General features: G+C 38.0%; 1 protein-coding gene across 1 annotated transcript; it reads left to right on the plus strand.

Annotated features, from left to right (window-relative positions):
- Positions 1-742: 742 nt before the first annotated feature.
- LOC116003538 (hexokinase-3-like) lies at positions 743-11,468 on the plus strand. Its single transcript, XM_031243431.1, has 9 exons — positions 743-1,497; positions 2,928-3,078; positions 3,194-3,370; positions 4,956-5,030; positions 5,440-5,595; positions 5,687-5,785; positions 5,871-5,998; positions 10,593-10,674; positions 10,810-11,468. The coding sequence occupies exons 1-9, from the start codon at positions 1,226-1,228 to the stop codon at positions 11,194-11,196; spliced, it is 1,527 nt and encodes a 508-aa protein (XP_031099291.1). The 5' UTR covers positions 743-1,225; the 3' UTR covers positions 11,197-11,468.
- Positions 11,469-11,751: the final 283 nt, after the last annotated feature.

Consider the following 11,751-nt stretch of genomic DNA (forward strand, 5'->3'; position numbering starts at 1 on the left):
CAAACCGTTGCTCCAAACCGTTGTTAACCAAACGCCTTCTTTAGCGGTTTGACTTGGTCAAACCGCTAAAGTTGGTCAAAACCGCCAAAATTTGGCGGATAAGCTGTTAACCAAACACACCCTGTAACTTTTTTGAGTTCGGTGATCTAATTGCATTTAGTGTGTAATTAAAAGACCTATTTGGACCCTTATTCCTTAAAATTATAATCAACTAATACAAAAGGAAATCAATATTACAAAAAAAAATCTCAAAAATGTAATAATAAAAATATTGACATATCACTCCAAAAATAGTTGATAATAGTAAATTTAACCGGCAGTCATAGAGAGATAAAAACTATACAACAAACGCTAAATTGTCATATTCATATTTGATATTTCTACTCCTAAGAAACGGTCATTATCAGAACAAGTCAATTTAAATCAGCTACACAGCTTTCAATTTATGGAAATGAAATGTTGGAGTTAGCCAAGCCACCTTGGCTATCATGTGCCACAAAAGGTCAGTGGCAAATTCGTAGTATTTTGGAACTCCGATGTCAATCTTGAAAACCGCCGAGGGACAAAATCCAATCTGGCAAATTCCCATTTCCGCAAACGGTCAAAACCAAATCACGTTTAACGAAAGCTGACGAATCCGCCATTTCTGATGTTGCCCGCGGGCAAATCCGTCATTTCCCGTATGCTATAAGTACTACGCAGTTCGCTTTCCCACACTCCTCCCACTGTGTACAAAACCCAAAGAACACCGACCGACCCTTCTCCTCCTCTCTCTCTCTCTCTCTCTCTCCCTCTCAACTCAACTTTTCTCCGAGCAACCGTCGTAGCGTCTACGTCTCCGGAAATCCGTACGGCGCCGTTTGATCGCCGCCGATTGTCGGAGAGAGAGTCTCCGCGCGGTAAGGAGTTTCAAAGAGCGTCGTGGTTTCTTCTCGATGGAGATTACCATGTTTCTGACCGTTTGGGAATAGGGAAGGTGTGGTTAACCGCCCGCCCGCCCGCGATTATCGTGCTCGGTGTGTAACGGCGGTGTTTGGTCAAACCGTACGGTTAAACGGCGCGTTTGGTTCAATCGCCGAGCCTTCGAAAAGGGAGGGAGGGAGGGAGTTTTGATTAAACGCCGTCGGTTCGAGATAGTATTATTTGTTTAGCCTCTCAACAGGAGAAGAAGAGAGCGGCGCGGGAGGGAGTAGAGACTAGAGAGGGGAAGGAACGGTGTTGTACTATGGGGCGGTTGGCGGCGGGGTTGGCAGTGGGATGTGCAGTGGCGGCGTGTGTGGTGGCGACAGTGATGGTGGGGAGACGGGTACGGAGGAGGAAGAAGTGGCGGAAGGTGTTGCGGGTTCTGGAGGAGCTGGAGGAGGCCTGCGCCACCCCTGTTGGGCGACTCCGGCAAGTTGTCGACGCTATGGCCGTCGAAATGCACGCCGGCCTAGCCTCTGAAGGCGGGAGCAAGCTCAAAATGTTGCTCACATATGTCGATAAACTCCCCAATGGGTACATACTTGTGCATTTAATTGCACGCATTCACATTAACGCTGTGACTGTTTAATGTGTGTTCATTTTTAGTGTCCGAAAATGATCGTGTTCTTCATTGCTAGGAGTATAGGATTATACACAACATACTTTTCGTAAAAGCCAAAAGATATGAAATGTCTTAATTGGAATGGGGAACGGGAATTGAATGACTGCGTATTTAATGTTGGGTGATTTTTGCGTGTGTTTTTTTTTGTCATTTTCGTTGGTGTTTCTATGGGGTTTCGGCATGTTTCTAGACCCTTTTCTTACCCAGTCAGCTTATAGCTGGTTTTGAGATCCACGTTTTGAAATCATGAGCCGTGGATTCCTCTTATGGGCGATTGAGATTAAGTTTTGTGCTTGATCCTGAAGGATTTGTTTTTCACTTTTGTACCATGTACTGTTTTTTTCCCAAGACCCAGTCACTTTTTTTTTTTTTTTTTTTTTGAGGGAAACCCAGTCACTCTTTTATTGCATCTGATTCACTTTATGTCTTTCTAAGTTGCTAGCATTTGACTCTCATTGTTCATTCTACCCTCTTTGAAAGGTTATTTCTTATTTATTTTTGTGGGGCAGTGGTTGTCCTGTTCTTTTATCTGCCATTTTAATCTTTTTTTTTTTTTTTTGAGAAAACCATTTTAATCTTATGGAGTAAATTTTGTTTGACTTTGTCTTTTGCTTAGTCTTCTTGCATATGGAATATTTTAGTGTTCTGGGTGTAATTCTTTTTAATTTTAGACGGTTTATGTTACTTATATTCTGCTTTGTGCTTCATTTTGGAGTCAGCTTTTTGGTGGCCAGTATTTGGAAATGCATTTTGGAGTCAGCCTCTAGTAAATGCCTAGGTTTACAAGTGCAACCACCCCCATTAAGGTGGTTTCTGATTAATGAACTTGGGTTCTAGAAGAATCATGAGTTGAAGCAGTCATATCTGATTTTTATTTTTCTGGGTTGATTAAAATAATAAGGTTGCATTGTATGGAATCAACTTTTGTTCTAGCTGTATATTTCATGTACCTTACCTATCATGTGTTGGATATTTGACATTGAAGATTGAAGAGTATGAGTAGTTGAAGCTTTTGGAGCTGTGTTGCCAATTAATCAATTATTCTTGATTCTATTAGTTTGGCTTTAAACATACTGGACTGCTGCAGTTGGTAATAAATTTGTCATTTTACTTCACTTTAGCTTGTCTACCTATGTTCAAAAGTATTAACTAGACATGCTCCAATATCAATTGTCGCTAGTAAGAGGGTAACATGGGGCGTCTAATTATTATTAAAAAAAAAATTTCAGAAAATATGCACAGTGTCATTTCTATGCATGATATCTTATTTACTGTAGGATCTTTTTATTTGGTTTTGCTTGTTTTTGTTGCTCATGAAATTGATTTATGAGTTTGCATGCAGTAGTGAGAAGGGAACATTTTATGCTCTAGATCTTGGAGGTACAAACTTTCGGGTTTTGCGAGTTCAATTAGGTGGTCAAAGGTCTGCTACTATCAGACATGATGTACATCAGCAGCCAATTCCTCAACACTTATTGAGTAGCACCAGTGAGGTGGCTGACTTTGTTGTCTATATTATTTCTTAACTTCTAAATTAACATGTAGATTTTGTTGATGTAGAGTTTGCAATTGATAATTCCCATCTTTCTATTTTGTTTTGTTATGCAGGATCTCTTTGATTTTATTGCATCATCGCTGAAGGATTTCATTGAAAGGGATGGTAGTGACTCAGAACACTCACAAGACAGAAGTCTTGGCTTCACATTTTCTTTTCCTGTCAAACAAACTTCTGTCTCATCTGGCATCTTGATCAAGTGGACACAAGGATTTGAAATTGAAGACATGGTTAGTTTGACAATAGTTCTTTACTGAAATCGATCATCATTTATTTAGCTAGCTTTCCTTGTCAGTGCATAGCATGATACATTTTGGTTTTCCTATGCACGAATTTAGCCCTGATTATGTTGATAAAAGAAATTGACTAATTTAGTTTCTGAGGTTAACAATTTTCCCAAGGCGTACATTTTTAGCATGCTACTTTCTTGCTTTTCAGGCCTGAATTTTGCCTTGTTTGTTTTGAAGAAAAATATGATTATTTGAATTCTCAAGGCTTAACAGATTGTATTGTTGGCTAGAAAAGCTTCTAACCTAATCTTGGCCTTGTTAGGTTTAATCAAGTGATAGGATATCCTCAAGAGCAGTGCCTCGTATAATGTCAAATTAGTGATAGGTAAAAACGCCCATTTAATGTCAAATTAATGCCTTGTATTACAAGATATATAAATATGAGTGTGCAACTGTGCATATGCATGTATGTATGCAATGCCTAATGCATGCTTACATAAATCCATACATATACATTGTATGTACATTGTAACACAAATTTTCAATTATTAATTTATTTTAGCACTGGATTAATATCAAATTTCTTGTGCATTTTCTTTTGAAAATTATATAATTTATGCAAGTAAATTTATTAATTGCAGTTATATTTAGAGCAAATCAGATAAATGTTACATAACACAACAGGAAACTGTGTTATGTGTTAAATATACTTTTAATTTTATGTATGATATATGATTTAATAATGTAAATCATTATTCATTTATGGATTGATACCTTAAAAAACTGTTCATTCATTAACATTTGAGAGCACTCAATAAAGAAAGCATGATGATGAAACTAGCAGTAAGCTCAAATTATTTCATGACTAACTAGTGAACACATAGAAGGGAGTCATGACAAGTTTTAACATTTGAAACAAATACCCTAATTATGAATTATCTACTAGCAACTAATATATATGTATAATTTCAATGTTATTAGCAAGTATGGTGAATCACAAGTTCACAACAAATTAAAATTTGAAACCAATGTCTTAATTATCAACTAGACAACTGGTGACTAATAAATATATGTATAGTTTCTATATTGTTAATACTTCTGGTTTAATAATTTATTAAATTTTACAACATAACATTTAACATTAATTGTGGATATATTTATGGCTGAAAATAATAAGTGAATTATTAATTTGGCCTTAAATGAGTGTTCTGTTCAACTAAATATCCTCCAAAATTAGTGTTTCTAATGTATGTTAACTGCAATTTCGTGTAATGTCCAGATGGTTAATTATTTATTGTCTCCAACTTGGATGACATGGCAATAATATTTTCTTTGTGAATTTCTGTATTACATATTTAAATGTGGGGCAGGTGGATGATGAAGGCATCACCGCATCAGACAGGCAAACATGCCTGTTCTTTTTTGCCACACAGTGAGCAGAATTTCCATACTACTACTATATGAACTGAAGTGATCCATGATTTCTCCTATTGAATAATTTTATTAGACTCTCTCATGAATGGATTGGTTCTCCTACTACTTGATTGACTGGAACATACATAGTATTAAAGTATCTTTTTATCAGGTTGGGAGAAATGTTTCTGAGTGCCTACAAGCAGCATTTTCTAGAAAGGGCCTAGATATTCGGGTAGCAGCATTGGTAAGAATTTACAGTGTTATCTATTGTGATGATATTCTATAGAATATTTTATGCACAGGTTATGTAATATTAAATTCATAATTCATATTCTTCTCTACCTTTGTTGAAATGTGAGATTGTGTCCTTGTAGCACTATTTGCCAATTTTGTGCAAACTTATGTAAATATTCTAATGTTGTTATGATCAATTTCTATTCTATTTGCTGATACATTTTACTATACCAATGATGAAATGCTCTTTTTAATTAATAGAAAGTTTTCTTTTATAGATTTTATTTAAAATTGGTGTCTATTAGGAATTTGGATAAGTAACAATTTCAGATAGAACTTCTCTTATCCTGACCAATTTTACTATTTATTTAGAATTATGAATTTAGTTTTCAGCTGTTTTTTATTTTTGTCATGAACAGATAAATGATACGGTGGCAACACTGGCTCTTGGACATTATAATGATGAAGACACCATTGCAGCTGTTATATTTGGGACAGGTACTAATGCGTGTTATGTGGAGCGTGCAGATGCTATTATAAAATGCCAAGGCCTTTTAACAACTTCAGGAAGCATGGTATTCCTCTCATCTTTCTTATTGTTCTTCTGAACATGATAAGATTATGGAAAACCATTCTTTACATCCATCTATGTTTCCTGCTAATTAGGTAGTCAATATGGAATGGGGAAACTTCTGGTCATCTCATTTACCACGAACATCATATGACAGTGACTTGGATGCTGATAGCCCAAATCCTAATGATCAGGTAGAATTTGGTATTTTTTTAAAATTTTCCTCAAGGAGCTCTCTGCTGATCGCCTGCTTCATACCTACGGGATCTTGTTTTGTAGGGATTCGAGAAAATGATTTCAGGGATGTATTTGGGGGACATAGTAAGAAGAGTTTTTCTAAGAATGTCACAGGAGTTTGATGTTTTCGGACCTGTATCTTCCAAATTAGCAATGCCATTTCTGCTGAGGTAAAATCCAGTTCTATATTATTTTCAGCCTGTAGTGTATTATTCTCTCCCCACCTCACTCTATTCACATGGTCATATATATTGCTAAGATATTGGATCGCCGCTCCTCCCCCAGCCATTCAACCACATACAAACACAAAAAGAAAATAATACCCCTCCCCCAATCATCAACCACACACACACAAAAACAAAAACCACAAACCCTTTTTCAAGTACAAGTGCATTAGTTACCAAGAGTGTAATTTCAGCTTGGTATCTATTATTGGCTTGTGAGATGTCTGTGAAGAATAAAGGATTCACTCTATTCACCATAAAGAACTGTACATATGTCTCCTATTTATACATGAATAGACTATTAACGGTCCTAGGGTTTCAACACTCCCCCTCAAGCTAGAGAGTATAAATCATATGCTCCAAGCTTGTAACAAATATACCCAACTCTAGAAACTCTAAGAGATTTTGTTAGGATATCAGCTAATTCATCTGCAAAATTGACAAAGCTGGTTTTAATTCACCCTTACACAATCTTCTCCTTGATGAAGTGGCGATCAACCTCAATGTGTTTGGTCCTCTCATGATAAACTAGATTTGAGGTGATGTGTAGAGCTGCTTGGTTGTCACATATCAGTGTCATTTGAGCAACATTGCCACATTGCAATCTTGTATATGTGCTTCAGCCACATGAGCTCCCACGTGGCAAGGGCCATGGCCCAGTATTCAGCTTCAACACTGGACTTGGCAATAACATCTTGCTTTTTTACTTTTTCAAGATATGAGATTACCACCAATGAGTACACAATAACACGAAGTAGAACGCCTGTCAAATGGACAACCGACCCAATCTGCATTAGAATATCCAACAACCTGAGCATGTCTTTTATCTTCATATAACAAACCTTGCCCTAGTGCTCTCTTGATACACCTTAGAACCTGAACAGCAACATCCAAATGGGTATCACACAAGGGTTCTCAAGAAACTAACTTAATACACTCATTGCAAAAGAGATAATATCTGGTCGCATGATTGTAAGATAATTCAATTTTTCAATTAATCTCCTGTATCGTTCTCGGTCAGGCAATGACTCCCCTGTCCTGGTAGAAGTTTTAACATTTGGATCCATTAGATTATCCACAGGTTTACAATCAACATACCAGTTTCTTCTAAAATATTTAAGGCATACTTTCTTTGAGAAATGACTATACCACTGCTAGACTGGGCCACTTCAATTCCGAGAAAATACTTTAGCTTGCTCAAATCCTTGGTCTGGAACTGACTGAAGAGATACTCTTTCAATTGAGATATGCCCTCTTGGTCACTCCCTGTAATCACAATGTCATCAACATACACTATGAGGTATATGCATTTCCCATTAGAATGACGATAGAAAACAGAATGATCAACTTTCACTTCTAGTCATACCAAACTCACACACCACAAAACTAAATCTCCCAAACCAAGCTCGTGGAGACTGTTTTAAGCCATGTAAGGAGCGATGAAGTTTACATACCATACCAGACTCCCCCTAAGCAACAAACCCAGGTGGTTGCTCCATATAAACCTCCTCTTGAAGATCGCCATGTAGAAAAGCATTATTGATATCCAACTGATGTAAGTCCCAATGATTTATAGCTGCAAAAGATAAAAGCAATCGAATTGATGCAATTTTAGCTACAAGAGAAAAAGTATCAGTGTAATCCAAACCAAAAATTTAAGTGTAGCCTTTTGCCACCTGTCGTGCCTTAAGGCGATCAGTCTTGCCATCAGGGCCCATCTTCACAGTATAAATCCACCTACAACCAACAACATTTTTACCAAGAGGGAGGGGGACCAACTCCCATGTGCCACTAGATTGTAGGGCTTCCATTTCTGCTAGCATGGCTTGGTGCCAACTCGAATCCAAGAGGGCCTCACGAGTGGATTTAGGTATAGACACAGAAGAAAGGTGAGAAAGGAATGCAAAGTAAGTGGAAGATACACGATGATAACTCAAAAAGGTATATATAGGATGATGGTTACGAGTAGAACGTGTACTTTTCCGGATAGCAATGGGTGCCCCAGTGGTTTCAGTGTCAGATTGCTGTTGAAGTGGTGGAATCGCAACCGGAGGATCGGGTGGCACAGGTGAGTCAACATGAACCAATAGGCACATGGTGAGGACGGCGTTGGTAGACTTGAAGAGAGCGATCAGGAGCAGTTGGATGACTAGGATCCTGGGTAAAATAAAGTGGACTGAGATAAGGAAGAAGGAGAACCTCCGAAATAGAGACCGGGTCACCTAATGAAGGCTGGAAAAATAGGGGTAGATTTAATAAAAGTGACATCCGCAGACACAAAACGACGGTTAAGTTCTGGAGAATAACATCGATAACCCTTTTGGAGTTGAGAATAACCCAAGAAAACACACTTGACAGCTTTAGGGGCCAATTTCGAACGCCCAGGAGTCATGTCATGAACAAAACAAATACACCCAAATACCCGAGGTAGAAGAGGGAAAAGATCAACCGAAGGATATACAATGGAATATGGGGTATCATTGTTTAGTACTGAAGATGGCATGCGATTGATCAAGTAACATGCAGTAAGGATAGCATCAGCCCAAAAATGATGAGGAACATTAGAGTGTACTAACCGAGTGCGAGCAATTTCAACCAAATGTCAATTTTTACGTTCAGCCACCCATTTTGTTGAGGTGTGTAGACACACGACTGTTGGTGTAACATATCCCGAGAGGTCATATAGGACTGAAATTGATTAGAGAGATATTCCTTAGCATTGTCACTACGGAAAACATGAATGGGTTTACCGAATTGAGTTTTATTTCAGCACAAAAAATTTTGAAAAATCTAGAATACTCAGAACGATCATTCATAAGGAAAACCCAAGTATACCTAGAATAATCATCGGTAAAAGTGACAGAGTAACGAAATCCCAAAGTAGAATTGACACGACATGGACCCTAGACATCAGTGTGAACTAAATCAAAGAGAGACGCAACCCGATTATTGATTCTCCGGGAAAGGACTTACGTGATTGCTTTCCAAGGTGACATTACTCATAGCCTAATGACTCTAAAGACAGACCTGGAACCATTCGTCGAAGTTTGGAGAGACTAGGATAGCCCAAACGACTATGGAGAAGCATATGAGAGTCTGTCGATGCACATGCAATAAGATCACCACCAGGGAGGTAATAGAGGCCTTGTGATTCAATCCCGGTATCAATCACTTTTTCCGTACTACGATCCTGCACAACAATTGAATCAACACAAAAGGTTATGGAGCAGTTCAAGGTACGAGTAATTTTACTCATAGAAATAAGGTTGAAAGGACTACTAGGAACACATAACACTGACTGTAAGGGGAAAGATGGCATAGGAGAAGCTTGACCAACACCGGCAACTGGTGTTTGATGACCATTTGTTAAGGTAACCATGGGCAAAGTCTTAGATTTTGTGACATTAGTCATCACAGAAAGATTACCAGAAATATGATTTGAGGCACCCGAGTCAAGAACCCAAGTACTTGGGGTACTAGTTTGAGAGAGAAACACAACAGAGAAGAGGTACCGGTGAGGGATGAAGCCATAATACTATTCAAAAAAGAGCAAGAAAATTGCCTCAAGGATGTTTGATGGCGTTGACTGGCCATTGACCGGCAGAGACTGAAGATCTGAAAATACTCCCAGGAGCGCCTCTTCAAGGCGAGTCCAATGGTGGTAACAACACCTGAGAACGGAGATCTAGAGGAGATCTTCCCGGAAAACGAAGAAACTGTCGGCGGAGAGTGGTGGCGTGTGGCGACGCGTGCGGCGGATTTCGGTGACCGGACTTCCAGCGAAGGCTAGCGACGAGGTTCCGAGTAAGGCTGTAATGGTAATCTCTTCAAACAACATCCAGAAATGCGTCGGAACGAGATGGGTAGTCGCAGCGGTTGCTGGAGGTTGTGTATGTTATGCTAGAGGTCCTAGGTTCAATCTTTGTTGGTAGCGCCTTGGTTTAATAAGTCTTTTTTGCCAAGCACCTTGTGCTCAGATGGCATGTAGTGACCTCCCCCATATGGGAGGTCATGAGTTCGAGCCTTAGTGTACTACAATGTAATAGGGTCAGTCGTATTCAAAAAAAAAAAGGATTCACTCTATTCAGCATAAAGAACTGTACATATGTCTCTTATTTATACATGAATAGATTATTAACCTAATGGGCTCATTCCTAGAAGGGCCTAGAGTTTCAACAATGTCTTGTGAAGCCATACATGACATAGGTGTAATTAGCAAAATGAAGGTCACCTTATGTGGATTAGGGGGATTTTCCCCATACTAAGAATGACTCTTTCAACTTACGCATATTTATAACATACATGTAATTTGTAGTGGGTTTTTTTCCACCGTTTTGTTAATTCTGATGTTACTGTGTGAGTTTTTCTTTTCCACCGTTTTGTTAATTCTGATGTTACTGTTGTATCCTCTTTTTTATATTCTCTACTCTGTTGGGATCTTTTAATGTTCATTACAACATATACTAGCTGTTGTATCCTTCTTTTTTATATTCTCTATTCTGTTGTCTCCATTTTATATTTCTTCCACTTGTAATTACAGGACACCCCTCATGGCTGCTATGCACGACGATGATTCACCTGAATTGAGTGAAGTAGCAAGAGTTCTAGGAGAAATACTGGAGGTAAAATCATTCTGTTTGCATTTAAGATTGCAATAAATGCACTTTCTGTATACATTCACATCAACCTATGCATCACAGTTAGTGTACATTTAGCTTGTTTTGCTTACCTTTTAATTTTGGTATTTCATCTTTTAGTTACCCGATGTCCCTCTTAAACTTCGGAAGTTAGTAGTGGAAGTGTGTGATGTGGTAACTCGACGAGCTGCTAGGTTAGCTGCAGCGGGTATCGTGGGAATATTAAAGAAGATTGGAAGGGATGGAACTGGCGGCATTGCCAGTGGGAAATTGAGAAGTGGTAGTAGCTCAAGCAGGATGAAAAGAACGGTGGTGGCCATCGAAGGCGGGTTGTATACAAGCTACACCTCTTTCAGAGAGTACTTGAATGAAGCAGTGGCAGAGATATTAGGGGAAGAAGTTTCGTCCCTCGTTACCATTACAGTAACCGAAGATGGATCGGGGATCGGAGCAGCTCTTCTTGCTGCTGCATTGCATTCGGCTTCAACGACAGTACAGTTGCTATGAATATACATGATACATAATTTATACATAGCTCTGTAAATTGTAGAAGTTATTTATCCATGGAAAATATATATGTAAAAGGGGAATGCTGTGTATAAGTGTCAAGTTTGATTTATAGTTTTTAGTTTGTGGGGTTCTCTTTCATGATGCTTGTTGGCTGGCTGGCTGGCTGTATTCAAATTTTGAAGCAATGGTGTTCTTATCATCTAAAGCAATGTAAAATGTAAAGGTCAATGCAAGTATTTATTTATTTATTTATTTATATATTATTATTATTATTATTATTACAAAGTATTCTAGGTTTGTTCTTAGGTTGGTGCAAATTTACATTTTAATTTAGGGTTCGTTCGGAAAGCAAGAAAATTGCTTTTGGAAAATGTTTTTTGAAAAATGAGTCATTTTTTAGAAAATAGTTTTATTTCTAGTGTTCGGATGTATATTGGAAAATTGTCTTTGTGGAAAATTGTCTTTGTGTGTTTGGTTTATTTTCTGAAAAATGGGTAGAATTAAACATTGTAATTATTTATTTCAAATATAAAAATTTATAATAATACTCCC

This window comes from Ipomoea triloba, chromosome 14, assembly GCF_003576645.1.
Source record: "Ipomoea triloba cultivar NCNSP0323 chromosome 14, ASM357664v1".
Lineage (NCBI taxonomy): Eukaryota > Viridiplantae > Streptophyta > Magnoliopsida > Solanales > Convolvulaceae > Ipomoea > Ipomoea triloba.

Coding starts and splice junctions, on each gene's coding strand:
- LOC116003538 (XM_031243431.1), top strand. CDS start 1,226: ATGGGGCGGTTGGCGGCGGGGTTGGCAGTGGGATGTGCAGTGGCGGCG. Junction 3,079..3,193: donor TATTGAGTAGCACCAGTGAG/GTGGCTGACTTT, acceptor TTTGTTATGCAG/GATCTCTTTGATTTTATTGC. Junction 5,031..5,439: donor ATATTCGGGTAGCAGCATTG/GTAAGAATTTAC, acceptor TGTCATGAACAG/ATAAATGATACGGTGGCAAC.